We start from the raw sequence: 16,365 nt of genomic DNA on the forward strand, positions 1-16,365 counted from the left end.
ATTCAGCACCTGGCCTCCCCCCCCCCCCGAATCTCCCCTGACCCCCAACACCCCCAAACCCCAGCCCCCATGCTTACCTGGTTCTGCAAGGCTGCCGGCACAAAATGGCTGCCCGCCAAGGGGAAGCAGTGCTCAACCACTCCTGTTTCACTCACTCTTAAAGGGAACATGCTGTTTTAATGCTGCTTTATTTTAATTTTTTTTAACTTAATAAGTCTTGGGGTCTTTTTTTTTTCTCAACAACTTTGATCTCTCCTCCCTCCCCCCTTTTTTCCCCTTCAATAGAATTTTTTCCAGGTGTTTTTTTTTTGCGGGGGGGGGGGGGGGGGGGGGCAGTGTTCGGTATTTTTGTTTCAACCATCTGGCAACCTTACTTCAGACACTCAAGTTTAAAATTGTATATGTAGATATATACAGTATGTATTGCCTTAATGTGTCCTAATAAAACTATACTCTTTTATTGAACTTACCAGGTAGATTTATTTCTGCTCCCACTCCCCCCACAAGAAGATAGCTGTGGGAATGGGGTTTGCCTCTCGGGGAGGTAGCTTTTTAAACTCCAGCCAGGTTTCATTGGAAAAGTTCCTTGGAAGAGTTCATCTTCAGATTAGCCTTGACCTACCCACTTGTAGGATGGCAGGCAACATTTTGAATTTCTGAATTCGCACTCCAGATGGACTTGTCACTGTCAACTGTCCACGGTGTTGAGAGCTGGTGCAACCCCAAAGATTAAATTGATCCCAACATTTTCAAAACTCCTTACAAAGTTAACTCACAATGCTGGAGGAAGGGAGGGATGATGCCACCCATTATCTAGTTAGGTAAATTGAGGTAGAGTTTGTCATTTCTCCAGGGGGGTCAGTCAGCATCAGTTTTAGAGAGTTCACATGCGATCACCTATCATCTGACATGCTAAAAGCCGTGTGTAAGATGAGTAGGAGTCTTGTGTTGCTTTTGTGTCAGGAATCCTCATTGGTCTCTGAAGTCATCTCACTTTCGTATACTTTCTTCCTTAGCGGGGGTGATGCTGGTTCCTGAAAGAAAAACAGAGGATGGATTTGAGGAGCACTTTGGTTTGAACTACTTGGGACATTTCCTATTGACTAACCTTCTCTTGGAAACATTGAAGCAATCAGGAACACACAGTCACAATGCTAGAGTCATCACCGTCTCGTCAGCCACCCATTATGTTGGCAGATTGCACCTTAATGATTTACAAAGCAGGTACAAATATTTTGTTTTCTGTTTTCATGGGACTGCCATAAGGCTGCATAGAGATTAGACTCAGTGTAAATTGTCATTCAGTGTTAGTTGTGATTTTCATAGAGCTAGGTCTACATTGCAATGTTAAGTCAGAAAAAGAAATACAATTTGCAGTATGCAAATTGCATATCTGTTCCCATTTTACTTTTAAAAGAGGCTTTTCCGAAATTTGGCCCTGTGTAGATGTGCCAAATTTTTGAAAAAAGTGTTCTTTTGACACATCCCTTATTCCTCATAGAACAAGGTTTACTGGGATGGGAAAAGAGTGCAGCTGCTTTTTTGAAAAAAAAAATTCAGAAAAACGGTATCCCAGAAAAGCAACGCAGTCTAGCCATAGCCTAAGACAGACTCAAACAATTGTGGATACCATTAACTTCATCATGCTGTGATAGCTTTTGGCTTGTGCAATGCTTTCAGTTATGGGTAGGAGAGAAAAATAACATACAAACACGTTTATAATTTGAGTCTCTTTTACACTGGCCTTGAAAACTTGTGGGCCAATTTTGATTCTTATATAATTATGATGAATGTGGTATAAAGATATGAGACTGATTTCATAATCAAGGCATGCGGGCGTATATAGGCAACTGAGGCTTTGTAAAATGGCGTTGATAAATACTAATAGACTCTGGACTCAAGTGATTGTCCTGCAGTTGGGTCCACAGGCAGATGCTGGGCCAGAGCCCATTGTCATTCTCCTCCAGTATAATGCACCACTATTGTGGCATGCCAGAGCCATTTTTAGCTGACAGGGTTTCAGTGCTTCTGGACTGCTGAAACATTGTCATCTGCCAAAGCCAGCCACTCCTGCCTGGCTGGCTGACTGGGTTTTAGCTTCTTCCCCACCCTCACACTGTCTGCTTCTCCTTCCTTGGCAACTCCGCCAGCTGGCACAGTAGCCAGAAGCACTCCGTTTGAGCTTCTCCTCAGAAGCCCTGCCAACTGGCTGACGCTGCATCATGTTGCAGGTGGCATTCTTCGTACTCAGTTACCATAACCCAGCTCCCTGCCTACTTCTGCTTCTCTCCACAGCTAGCCTACAACATCCCCCTACTATGCCTGTGGCTACCCTGCCTTTGCCCAGCTGCTCCTGCTCTTTCCACTGCCTTCCCCTCCACACACTGCCAAACTTCCCTGTTCTGCCTGCTGCAGCCTCACTGATCCACCCACTGGTGACTGACTGCAACCATCCACCCAACCCCCACCATTCTGGCCACACCCCTTTGGCCGCCTCCTTGCTTTGTCACCCTCCCCCCATGTCTTCTTAACTTTCCAAAAATGCTGACTGACTAAGGGCTTAACAGGATTCAGAAGTATATTAATGCCTTTTAAAAGCTGGACAAAGATGCTCCACAGGAGCATTTTTCCAAACAGCAGAAAGTGTGATTTTGTTTTCTTTTTAGTGCAAGAAAATACAAACCTTTATGCTACGTGACATACTGCTGTTTGTACCATAAGTAATTGCCTATAAGTTGTTCAGTTTGTGAGAGAACTGTGTTTTCAAGCATGATTTAACTAATTCAAATAGATTTATACTTTTACTCAAGGTCACAGAGTTTCAGCTGGTTTCATACTGAAACTAAGCATTTCACATAACTTCCATACCAAATCACATCTCAGTGTCTGTGACTCTTAACAAGGACCTTCACAAACATTTTGAAGCACCTGGTCTGAGTTTTCGTTATGGAATGAAACAAAGCCAGAAGGCTTTTGTCTTTTATTGAGAATATTTCACATATGAACATCACATTAAACATGTCAAGACTTCCTATCTGATTTCTGATTTTATTCTTGGCTAGCTATTTCATCACAAGTGTCTTTCATAATCTCTGCAGAGAAATTTCATCTTACTTGTAAAAAAACAAAGAAAATTATCCTTACACTTCACTTAACGTACATATTCATTGCCTGCGATCTGCATGCACTGGATGACACTGTTTAATGCAGCTCTGCTATGTCTCCAGACCACAGCCTCCTTTATTACCCAGAAAGCTTGTACCGTGCCTCTTCCATTTTGGATGCATGTTACCAGTTGCTCATTGTTATTAACTCTATTTTCAGAGAGATGTAAATGTTTAATTTAGAAAAGCTGGGGATTAATGTGTACAGGAAAAATCTTGCAGCAAAAATGCCAATGAGTTTTAGTATGCAGTATTGGTGATGCACAGATATAAATGAGGTCAGAGTCTGGCCAGTTGTGTGCACTTCTATTCCAATGGGAATTCTGCCTGAATTGAGTTCTGACCTATTGTATTTACATACCCGTGTGTGTGTGTGTGTGTGTGTGTGTGTGTGTGAGTGATATATATATATATATATATATATATATATATATATATATATATATATATCACCAGTATGATTAAGGAGGAAAAAAAACCTGACCCTATGCCAGTGTGGAAAACTGTGACAGTATCATAAATACACAGAAATTGATTATACCACACACCTCAAGATACGTTTTTTAGAGTAGGGTAGAGCAACTTTCATAGCTATAATAAAGAAATCCCATATTGATCAATATGCTATCATTCATTGTGCCTACTCCTAAAACATGTTAATGATTTTCTCCTATTTTTTTTCTTTTAAAAGTGCTTTTAAACTACCAATGTTAACAGAGTATAGGTACTTTTCTAATGTAACATAATAACCCAAATCTACCTAAGCAATGGAATCAAGGTTGAAGTAGTCATTTCACCCTTACCTCACCCTTTTCTGCCTACATGTTGTAGTAAGATTCATGGTTCTTGGGGAGATTTCATGCCACAGAACTGCTTAAATGCCATAGCACACTACGTAGAGCCACTGTCTTAGACTTATCCCTATGTGGAATGAGTCCCCATAGTGCTTTTTTAAAACTACCCATTTTCCCAGAGACAGTGCTAAAATCCCCCCTTGTTTATGACTGCGAAATCTATACCTTTTTTGCAATTTTGAGCTGCTATGGTTGTTTGTGATTGGTCATGAGATACTGGGTTGGGTTTTCTGATTGGCTGACCATACCTCATATTATCAGGAGACTTAGCAATTTACTCAAAGGGTGATCATCTATTGTGTGTGCTCTCTCAGACAGTCTGCAAGAGATGTTGATAGAACCAAGGATAAGTGTTTATCATACACTCATCTGTTTGAAGACATTTCTGAGACTTTAAATTGGTAGTACCCAACCTGGTGACCTATTAGTAACAGTAGGCCCTAGAGCAGTGGTCCCCAACCTTTTCAGGTTGTCGGGCGCCAGGGAGCGTGGCCGTTCGCCCGCTGGGCGCCAGGGGGCGGGGACACTTGCCTGCCCGGGGGCAGCCCCCCCCCCGCCGCATGCCCGGGGGCGGGCCCCCCCCCCCATAGCCACGCGACCGGGGCCGGCACCCCCCCCCCCCCGTAAGCGCCGCGGGGCTAAGGCCGGGGCCGGCGCCGGGGCCAGGGCACGCGCGGCACCCCCGGGGGCGGGGCCAAGGCCAGCGCCGGAGCCGGCAAGGGCACGTGCGGTGCCCCCGGGGGCAGGGCCAAGGCCGGGACCAGCGCCGGGGCCAGGGCACGCGCGGTGCATCCGGGGCTGGGACCGGCCATGCGCCTGGGGCTGGCACCTGCCAGCCCAGATTGCTCCGCGGGCGCATGTAAAGAGCCCGGCGGGCGCCATGGCGCCCGCGGGCACCGGGTTGGGGACCACGGCCCTAGGGGATACCTCTTCCTCTAGTGGAGACACCAGGGAAAGTCAGAAAGCCATCACTACTTCAGTGCACAAACAGCAAAGTGCTGGCTAGTGTTAAACTCTTTGCTTCACCCAATTTCTCCTATGACCTACTCTGCAGACTTCTTGTTGGATTTTTCTTCTGTTTCTTTTTTTAAAAATTGGAACATTTCATGAATTTGCACGCCATCTTTGTGCAGGGGCCATACTCATCTATTTTATGTACCCTACACCTCTGTTCTGTTGTCCCAACTCCCCAAAATTCTGGTTTGAAGTTGCAAACCACATTGAGTATGCTGGCCACCATATACCGTCAAGAGAAATAATTTTAAAATGGCCTCTTTCCTGGGAATAAAGTTCAATAAATATATACTGTGACCCTTGTTATGTTTCTCATTCTCATGTTTTTGCTTTTAATGCTGTGATTTCTCCATGTCTTTCTCTAGTTCTTTCCTGTCCTTTCCCTTACATTACTTTGCATCTTTGTCTTTTGATTTGTTTGTTGTATTACATTGTTTCCTCCATTATTTTCTCTCTTTTTAATCTATTTGTGCTCATCTAGACTACACTAGAGTGCTCAAAGAGGATATGCAAATTCTGCGGGAATTTGCATATCTTCTTCCAATCTCACTTTTGAAAGCAGAGCTTTCGAAAAAGAAAGTAGTTTAGACGTGGCTTTTTCAGCCAACCCCCACCTTTGTTGAAAAGCCACATAAACCTCATTTTTTGAGGAAGAGCAGCTTTTTGACAAAGGGGGGGTTGCCGAAAAAGCCACGTCTAAACTACTTTCACTTTCGAAAGTGAGATCGACACTCTAGAGTAGTCTAGATGAGCCCTTTGATTTCTAGTTTTACATTTTAATCTTTTTTCTTCATTTGTATATTTATTTCTCTATCTTCTTGGACTTTTTGGTTCTGCCTTTCTATATCTATCCCTGCCTTTGTTTTCCTTGTCTGCATCTTCTACTTCTCATTTTCACCTCCTCTTTTTCTGTTTGCTTCTCATCCTCTTACACCCACCATCCCCATTTCTCTCTTCTGGATGTTTATTTCCCACTACCAGGGCATGCTGGTTACACTGAGACAAGACACAGTATGTTACACTTTGACAGGGCATAGCTTTCTTCATGTGTTTTCTTGCAAAGGGAAACTCACAAAAGCAATGACTGTTCTCACAATGCTTTTGCTGATGAACATATTGAAGAGCATCAAATGTCTTTGTGGTCTTTCAGATGTAGTTCATTTTCAAAGGATCTCACATGAGCCAACATGTGGACCCATAAGGTGAATCACATTCCATCTTCTACATTTTTAATAAAAACTCTTTAAAGAGTAGTGTACTCAATGAATATATTCTCTGCATGCAGAAAACAAAGTTGTGACTTGAGGTTAGTGTGAAACAACTTTCATGTCCCCTGAGAGTTTTTGAGAATTTGAATATTTTTCCCCAATCCCAAATGGGATGAAAAATTGAAATCTCAAAACAAAAACAAAAAATGCAGACATATAATCTAAAAATCTCATTAGATTGGGTCAGTCAAAATGATTCAAGGTATATGTACACTCAAAGCTGGAGGTGTAATTCCCGGCTTGAGTAGGCATACCCTCATTAGCTCTGGTCAAACCAGTACACTAAAAATATCCAGCTACCCCAAGAATGTGCTTCAGATGTGGTCATACTTGGAATGTCTAGCCCTGCCCACCACTCACAGCTAACCTGTATTTTTAGTGCACTAGCTCCATTAGAGCTAACCTGCCCACCACTCACAGCTAACCTGTCAGCTAACCTGTATTTTTAGTACACTAGCTCCATTAGAGCTAGCACAAATAGGCCTCCTCAAAATGGGATTTACAGGCCCTGCACAAACTGCATACGTATCCATAGAAGTTTGTAGGGGTAAAATATGTAGAGGAAGTTGGAAGATTAATGCTTGACAGAATGAAAAATGGCAGCAATATTAATTATAAGAGATGTGTCTGATAAAAAGTTCCATATTATTGTGATTTCAGTTTAATTTGGGAAGAATGATTGAGTGTGTGTGTACATCTACTATTTAAATATGTGAAGGACAGTTTTATTTTATATTTTTATTTCTGTTAACAAGGTTAAGTGTATTTCCTTGATAAGATCAAATACCAGGTACATTGGTTTACTTAATTAAAGCTGACCTTTACACAATTAATTCCAAATTTTCATGTCATAGGTGTATGATTTTTCTCAGACATAAATATTCAAATGTTAGATGGAGCTAGGTAAGGACATTTCAGCCTTTTTTTTTCAGAATAATTTTACATGGATGCAAAATAATTTTCTGCTGTCTCTTCTGTTGCAAACATTGCAATAATTATCTTTCATTGCATAAAATGACTTACTGTCCTGAAAAATTTGTGTTCTGGTAAAGACACAAATCATAAATGCTGTAAACTAATCTAAAATACAAATGTGTTGCTGCAATAGAAGATAAGTTCCCTTGTCTGTCCCTAAAATACAGACATTTCTCTGCTACATTCAGTTTCGTATCACTTAGTCTATTAACATTTTAACCATGTGTGTTAAAGATCTGTTAAAGGCTTCTACTGAATCCAGTTGTAAAGCTCTGCATTTGAGGAGTGTATTTAAGACACCCAACTTAAAAGTTCTAATTAATGAGTTCTAATAATGGAATGTATTATTTTTTTTAATTCCAATATATCAGAATGCTTGGGTGCAAATTATCTGTATGGAGATCATGATACTAAGTTCATAAACCTAATACTAGATTTTAATGCAAATCTAGGAAAAATTAACTTTTATATTCAATATGTCATGATCTTCAGTTTCATATCACTTAGGATAAGTTAATGGGTAAGTATTTGTTATACTGGTACAAGTTGAACCTCCCAAACCTGGGATTCTCTGGTCTGGCAATGGACCACGGATGTTGCTGGACCAAAGAGTCTTAGAGGTGGGAAGCAAGAGCCAACTGGGAGAACACCCAGTGGCAACTGGAGAAGGGACTCTTCTGCCTCAAGACCTAGAGGTGTCAGAGAGGAGACAGAAGAGCACCAGCCTTCCACTAGATAAGGATGACATGAAGAAGAGTGAGAGGTTGGGCTCAGGGTCGTCGACAGTGGGGGCAAGGGAGGCAGCTGCATCAGGGCCTGGCAGTTTAAAAGGGCCCAGGGCTATGGAATGCCACCACTGCTACTGTGGCTGCAGCTGTGGCCAGAGGCCTGAGCCCTTTAAATTGCTGCCAGAGATTCACACCGTGCATTCTGGGCAGCACAGAGGGCTAGGTGGGGGAGAGGCTAGCACCTACCCTTGCTTCTTCCACTTGAGGCTCCACCTCTTCTGGATGGGGCCCCACACACACACACTTTGCCCATGGCACAATAAATTCTGTTGCCAGTCCTGCTTGGGCCTTGCAAAGGAGTCTTTGCTGATGGCAGCTTATGAAAGTAGTTTTAAAAATAGTTGGCCTTCTCTTCCCTAAAGAAAAAGAAATATATGGGTCAAAGATTAATCAAACTTATTCATACCTTAAATAGTTTGGTTTTAATGCAGTTAAAAAATACCAGTGAAAATTTGGTGAAGGTAGAGATGGAAGATGGGAGTAATTTCTTATTTTATCCAAACTATCTGCCAATGAAATTTTAAATTAAAATGAGGAACAGTCCATCATCCCCAGTTATCAATTGCATAGCTGAAGTCGAAATAGCTTAATTCAGCTTTTGGTGCTGTCTACCCAGCAGAAAGTCGAAGGAAGAACAGTCTTTCTTCGACTTCTCTTACTCTTCGTGAGATGAGGGTTACAGAAGTCAGAGTAAGAAGTCTGCCATCTCAACATTATTTTGAGATAATGGCTTGCTGTGTAGATGTGCATTTTGTTATTTCAAAGTAACGCTGCTGTGTAGATGTACCCCATGGCTATGCCTCTCAGAATAACTGGGACTATTATGTATTATAATAGTTCAAATAAAACTTATCTAAGCTTAAAAATTATTCAAAATGATTTTTTTAAAATTAAAAAATAAAACTGTTAGAGACTTCTCTGTGCCAAGTGTGTTGGTCTTTTGACTAAATACATTATTTTTGTAAAAGGTATTTGTTTTCAACAAAACTTCAATAAAGTTGGTATTGAAAATATACCTGAAAAATGAGATATTTTAGCTGAAAACTAAGAATTTTATTTGGAAATATTACCACGATGCCACATGTGAATTATAGTTTGGCTTCTTCAGGTCCCTATTCCCCTGTGTGGGATGGGCTCCCAGCCAGAGTACATCTCCCATAATGCACCACCACAACTCCCCAAGAGGGTTGATTTTGGTTCATCATGGGAGACAGCTTCCAACCAAGAAGTCCAGCCTATAGAGCAGAATGGGACCTTGAAGCACTGGAACTACAGTTCCCATGAGACACTACAACAGCATTTCCAGCTCAAAATGTTTTGATTTTTGAATTGATATATTTTGATTTTCAGCTAAAAAATGTCAGTTTTCAAATTACCACTGAAAATCAAAAAATTCTCCCAATAAAAGCCCTATTTTGACCAGCTGTATAGTAATTTTTTTTCCCCCTGGAAAGGAACAAATAATTCTGGCCACCTATCTTGACTCTAGAATAGTGAGATCCTCAAACACAATAGAATAGGAGCATTTGTACATTGAGGGCGAATGGGGAAGGATTTGGGAATATCAAGGTGAAAGTAGGACAGAGAGATTCCATGTAATTTCTTTGGGTGCTCTAATGTGGAGAGGTTTGGTAACGAAGGCGGGAGAAGTAAGGCCCAGATCGGTGGATCCATGACTAAGTTGCCTGATTAGCCACTGTCTTCCATGAAAATGAGCTAGAGAGCAATGGAGGCTACTGAAGCTGCAAAGATATACAGCAGCAGGAGCAGCCGTGAAGCGACTACATGGCCCAAGAGAAAGGTCCTTTCTTCCCAGCACTTGTAGAGTGTCATGTTTCACAGCCCAGGTACTTGTGCTTAGGGTTGCCAGGTGTTCGGTTTTGAACCGGACAGTCCAGTATTTGAGCTTTCTGTTCGGGAAACAAATCGAGAAAATATAACTGTCTGGTATTTTCTAAATAAGATGTAATGTAGATTGTGATGTAATGTCAAGTGTGTCCAGTATTTTTGTTGAAATCATCTGGCAACCCTACTTGTGCTATATGCTGATTTTCAAGAGTTGGCCAACAAATTTTTAAAATATTATTTCAAAGCATCTTTAGGGTTAGATGAGTTACTCTGCCTACTTCATACATACCTCATCGGTCCTGGCCATGATTGAATTACTCATGTGTAATTGCATGTTCTATCTCCACTTTCCACCTTGCCACTGCTTTTGGAAATAATTGGTTTTCATCACAAATCATGCAGGGATCAGCTTACTGTGATTCAGCGTGACAAAGTATTTGGGAAATTTAAAACCTACTGGATGGGTGGAAGGTGACAACAATTCTTCTCCCCCTCCCCCTCCTATGGTAGCAGGTTTTTTTGAAATGCTGGTTACAGATTATCTGAACTGCACTGCATGGCCCAGACTCTCCAGACACACACATGAATCCTAAATGACATTTTAAAGACTTTGGTGAGGTTGGATTATTGGCCTTATGTAGTGTGAAGAGAATTTTAGTGTGCCATAAATAATTTAAGGTCAAACCAAAATTATATGATAGAAAAGACTGCAAGCCAAATCAAATATCATTCCAAATAAGAAGGAAAGGGTAGCATTTTATTTTTTCCTTTAACTGTCTGCTGAACTTTGCTATTTTGCATATGCCAAATAAAACCCTTCCGCACAAGCTATTTCCTATTTTCCATACATTTTTTATTCCATATCTTTTCTAACAGCTGGATGGGGGCCTCTGGCGACATGCAGCTTTATATAACTAAGGCCTTCATAAAGGCATTTAATCTGGGAAGTGGATGATTGTACTTGAGCCCAAAAATCTCATGCAGTTGCATTGTGTCTGTACCTGTTTCAGCTGTATTCCCTTCTTCAGCCATCAGTCTCCTAAGAGAAAGGGAGGCTTTCATGAAATTTCTTTGTTTTTTTTAGTAAATCATTTTCTCCTCTGGCCATTATCTCATCTGCTCTGTTAACTAAATGAGCTTAATAGATTTGGTGACTGTGTATCTCTGGGAGTCCTCAGCTGCATTCTTACCTGAGTATGTAAAAACAAAGTTTGAAAAAACAGAGATAATTAAAAATAAAATTGGCAATTAAAAAATTAGTGCTAACCTTAGAGACCAATTTTTTTTATCACTACAGTGACGGTGCAAGTGTTTCCTCTCGGTCCTGCCAACAGTTGCTGTGATTTTTAGGAAGCAGATATGTGGGTGGAGGGACATTCAGTCTTAATGCCATTCAAGTCTTGACCTCTCTGCTGATTAAGTCAGAGAGAGCTCAGGATGCTCAGCAGCTCACAGGATGAAAACATATGTTATATAGATACCTCTCCTAAAGACACTGGACTGAGACCAACTTATTTCATATGGGGCCATCCAAGGGAGTAACTCTTGGTCATCATTAAGCAGTCTAGATTTGAATTGGCAACGACATATTGGCCATCACCAATCTTCATTGCCTTCCATATCCCAAAAAGCAAAAAAATAATATATTAGAAGTTCAGGAGCTATATTAGGCACTACAAATAACTAGAGGAGTGAGCAAGAGGTTAGGTATTGTTTTTATTATTATTGGCCTAGGTTGTTATCCTGGTAGGATGACCATCTTTGAAATGCAAACATAACTGTCACCTCTCTCTGCAGTATATGCCAGTGACAACCTCAACTCCATCCACAAGGCAACTCTGAATGCCCCCTCTCAACAGCCACTGACAGTATCTGGAGAGAGAACACACATCAGTAGGACTGTTAACATCATTTTTTCACCTTGGTTTTTTCCCCCAGGCTGTTTTCTTTGTGTCCATCTGCACTAGGATTACTTTTTCCCAAACTGCATTGAGTCTGTATTTTAACTAGATACCTGAATATGAATGTTTTGGAACTTTATACATAAAGCAGATCTATTGGATCTATTTTTTGAATTTGTGTTTGCCTCATGATCTTGCCTTTTCCAGCAATTTCTTATTTTTAATGGCTACATAATAGAATTCCAAACAGGAATGCTTGAGTTTGCATCTAATGCAAAGTTCACTTTTGACCAATTCAGCCTAGGGAATTCTTCTCGTCAATCCAAAGGTTTGTTAGTGAGCTGACCGACTGCTGTATTTTCAACAGTTTTAATATTTTATTGCTTCATCTGTGGAAGCGAGAATACCACAGTATCTTTAGCTGGACACAGAATTTTTTAACATTAAATATCCTAGCATATTGTGAAACTAATGCAAATCTTTAGATTGATGTAAAAAAACCCAAAAAAACCCTGTCATATTAATTTTATTTTCTTGCATCAGGCAAATCCATAAAAAGCCCAACCAGGTTGGTCAAATGCTGTCCAGGTGATAACCCTATACCCTAGTTATGATTAAGTGACTGTAAGGAGCAGTGGCGGATATAGGGCAGGGCGAGCGGGGCGGCCGCCCCGGGCCCCGCGCTTCAAGAAGCCCCGTGCATGCGCCATGGCGCCACCGTGCATGCGCCATGTCAAAGGGGGGGGCCCCCGCGAAATTGTGCTTCCCTGGGCCCCATAAAATCCTCATCTGCTCCTGGTAAGTTGCTCCTTTGCTCTGTGGTGCACAACCAGCCCTGTAGAAGTGTGGAGGAACTTTAATAGAGGCCTTGTTTTCCCTTCCATGCATGTGGGTAGGAAGAGGGCAGAGCCTTGGTCGGGGGAAGCAGTCTGTACCAGACATAGTAGGGCTGCTGCAGGTTCCTTAGCTTGAGGTAAAGGGGAAATCAGGATCTAGATTTTGACCCTCAATGTCCTGGGCTGCTCCTGTGCTGCCCCTCACAAAGGTGGTGGGATTTTGATTTGAACGAATGAGCACTATTCATATTTCTTACTAAGCTACTTCATGGTAACAGATAGTTCAAGTGATTCCTTCTGAGCTTCTGTATTTGTAGAAAATGAGTATTTTGTAAATACTGACTTGGGCCAGTAATTTGAATGTGGGGTTGTTTCCTGTGAATATGGGCAGCCTGTACTTGCTCCTAGAACTACTCATCAGTATTCAAAAGTAGATAAAGAATAGTCATGACAATCATTCATACCTTCCTTTGTAAAAGCAACACTTCTACTGCCTTTTGGAAGGATCTGGCCTTTGCTATCAAATTGCAAAGTCTTCAGACTTCATCCAATGACTGTGGGACAGTAGGAGGAAGTCTCTCAGTATCTTACTTTAGTACCTTTGGCTATGTCTAGACTGCAAGCCTCTTTCGAAAGAGAGCGTCTAGACTGCACGCGGAACTTTCGAAAGAGCAAGCCGCTTTTTCGAAAGAAAGCACCCAGTGAGTCTGGATGCTCTCTTTCGAAGAAGCCCTATTTACATTCAAGAACGCCTTCTTTCGAAAGAAGCACTTTCGAAAGAAGGAGTTCTTCCTCGTGAAATGAGGTTTACCGCCGTCAAAAGAAAAGCCGCATTCTTTCGATTTAATTTCGAAAGAACGCGGCTGCAGTCTAGACGCAGATGAAGTTTTTTCGAAAAAAGGCTACTTTTCCCGAAAAAACCCCTGAGTCTGGACACAGCCTTAGAAGGGACAGTCGGACACATAACAATGATGTGCACTTTCCTGCATGGAGAGTGATGCCCACATAGGGCTGATGAGAGTCTTAACCAGTTGCTGGAAGGAGCCGGTTCTGGGCCCCACTCCCAGAACAGGTGAGAGCTCAAAGAGAAGGGGTGAGGCTGGGGGCTAGCCTCCCCCAGCCAGCCCTTCAGTGCTGCTGGGGCTTCAGAGTGCACATCCTCAGGGGGTTCCAGCAGCAATTGAATGGGCCTGGGCCCTTTAAATTGCCATGTCCCAGGACAATTGCCCCCCTTCGCTCTCCTCACATCCTGTTGGTGGCCTTGTGCCTATGCTGACAAGGCCCATTCTGATTTGTTTTGTTATTAATACTGTTTATAATGTGGCACCTGAACATTTATTTCCAGGCTGCAGGCTTACAAAGAGAGAGAAAGAGAAATTCACTCTTCATTTCCCACATATTATAAATTCATGTGTGTCCGAGCAACAGAAATCATGGTGTGACTGATTTCAGAGAGCAGGAGAAGCTCTGAGACATGATCAGCTAATCCCTTCCTTTCTTTTCTACTGCAGGTCAGAGGAAGGGCCTGGCTGGAGCGATTTAAGAAATAGACTCTGCCTCTGGCAGTTCAAGAAATTCTGCCAACACAGGGCTAGGTTCTCAGCTGGCATAAATTGATGTAGCTCCATTGACTTCTCTAAGCAAGCTAACATGAATATTTTCAAATGTTGGTATCTGAACTTAGGAACCACATTTTCAAAAAACTCATCCATAAAGTGTGCATACAGCATTTGCACAAGAATGTGTAGGCGGGGTCCTCCAATTTCCCATGCATACAAAATGGATAACTGTGTGTAATTGTATGTTTGGGGCAGATGTAGTCAAAAGCAGGACAGGTACAGTACACATCTCGGTGATGAAATCTAGGTAATTTTGTGTCAGTTCCTTTGAATTTAGTTCTAGTTCATTATTTTAAATCATGGAATCATAGAAAGGAACTAGAAGGGACTTCAGGAGGTCATTAAGCCCAGGTCCCTGCCGTGAGGTAACAAGGTGTTTGTCTAGCCTGTTTTTAAAAACCTCCAAAATGATGGGGTTTCCTGAACCTCTCTTGGAAGCCTATGCCAGAACTTAATTACCCTTATAGTTAGAAAGATGTTCCTAATATGTAACCTAAATCTCCTTGCTACATATTAAACACATTACTTCTTGTGCTACCTCCAGTGGACATGGAGGACATATGATCACTGACCTCTGGTCTATATAGTAAAGAATTAGAAGACTGTTATCGGGTTTACTCCTTAGTCTTCTTTCCTCAAGACTAATATATATACACTACATTGAGATGTCAAATATAGGCCTTCCCTAATAAGTCATGTTTTCAGAGCCTTTTAACCCTTTTTATTCTCCTTTGGACTGTCTCCTGTTTGCTCACATCATATTTTTTTCCAGCAGGAATATATATCCTCCCCTTCTGCTCTTTGTTGGTCTGTGTTTCCCTTTATTAACAGTAATGGAAAATGACTATCCAGTCTCTGAGAAGCCATTATACAGGGTAAAAATTATAACACAGACAAGAAACCTTCATAAATATAATGAGCACTCTTTTGAACTCTTGACTTTGGTTTATCATAAAATGATAAATGAAATATTTATAATTAATAGCCAGAAAAGATGCACCTTGGTTCTGCAAAGCAAAGTTCGAATTAGGGAGGCTAATGTAGGCATTCGAAGTTGCAAATGAAGCCCAGGATTTAAATATCCTGGGCTTTATTTGCATCTTCCCGTCCGAGCGCCATTTTTAAATCACCCTAGTCCGAACTAACTGCCCGCGGCTACACGCAGCAGTCAAATGTTAACTCGAACTAAGTCCTTAGTTCAAGTTAACTGTTACACCTCATTCCACATGGTGTAACAGTTAACTCGAACTAAGGACTTAGTTTGAGTTAACGTCTGACTGCCGCGTGTAGCCGCAGGCAGTTAGTTCGGACTAGGGGGATTTTAAAATGGCGCCCGGACGGGAAGATGCAAATAAAACCCGGGATATTTAAATCCCGGGCTTCATTTGCAAGTTCGAATGCCTACATTAGGCTCCCTAGTTTGAACTAGGGGGCTAGTGTAGACATACCCTAAGGTGCTTCAGGACCATTACTTGTTTTTCAGTTTTTTCAGTTACAGACTAACATGGCTACCCCTCTGAGACTCTGCCCCTCTAATCTTTTAACATTCTTAGGGCTTGTCTACACTGCTGCCCAAGTCAATGTAATTTACACTGCTCAGGAGTATGAAAGACTGTCCCCCGCCCCCAAACTTAAACCAAGGTGTACACTGCATTGAGATGTACATCAACAGGAGAGTGCTCTCCAATCGACGTATAGCATCTTCACCAACATGTGCTACATTGGCATTGCTGCATCAATGCAGCTTCACTAATCTAACATAGTAGTGAAAACAAACCTTTAGAGAATACTTTAAACTCCCGTATACTGTTCTCTAGGGGAACAAAATCTAAAAATCTGATAGCCCTGTCAGTGTTTAATAATGGTTTTTACATTCTTGACTAAGCAACAATGATGTATTACAAGGTTAAAACATTAATAATTAAGCAACTTCAGTCATTTTAATACATTGTGCATGCTTTTGCTATATTCAACACAAGGCATGCATTACAGTTAGGCATTTGGTCTTTTATTGAAAACCCCAGCATGTTATCCACATTGTGTAACAGTTCCCAGGTTGTGATAGAGGACACAGCTATCTGGCTGAACTGCAGTTTGA

General features: G+C 41.6%; 1 protein-coding gene across 4 annotated transcripts in view; it reads left to right on the forward strand.

Moving 5' to 3' along the window:
• Window positions 1-16,365, forward strand: part of DHRSX (dehydrogenase/reductase X-linked) — a 290,229-nt gene that overhangs the window by 229,269 nt on the left and 44,595 nt on the right. For all 4 annotated transcript variants that reach the window (XM_075915713.1, XM_075915699.1, XM_075915707.1 and 1 more), the window contains one exon: window positions 1,017-1,224. In XM_075915713.1, coding sequence (XP_075771828.1) covers window positions 1,017-1,224 — 208 coding nt within the window. The remainder of the gene's footprint in view (window positions 1-1,016; window positions 1,225-16,365) is intronic.

This window comes from Pelodiscus sinensis, chromosome 1 (assembly GCF_049634645.1).
Source record: "Pelodiscus sinensis isolate JC-2024 chromosome 1, ASM4963464v1, whole genome shotgun sequence".
In the NCBI taxonomy this organism is placed as follows: Eukaryota; Metazoa; Chordata; order Testudines; family Trionychidae; genus Pelodiscus; species Pelodiscus sinensis.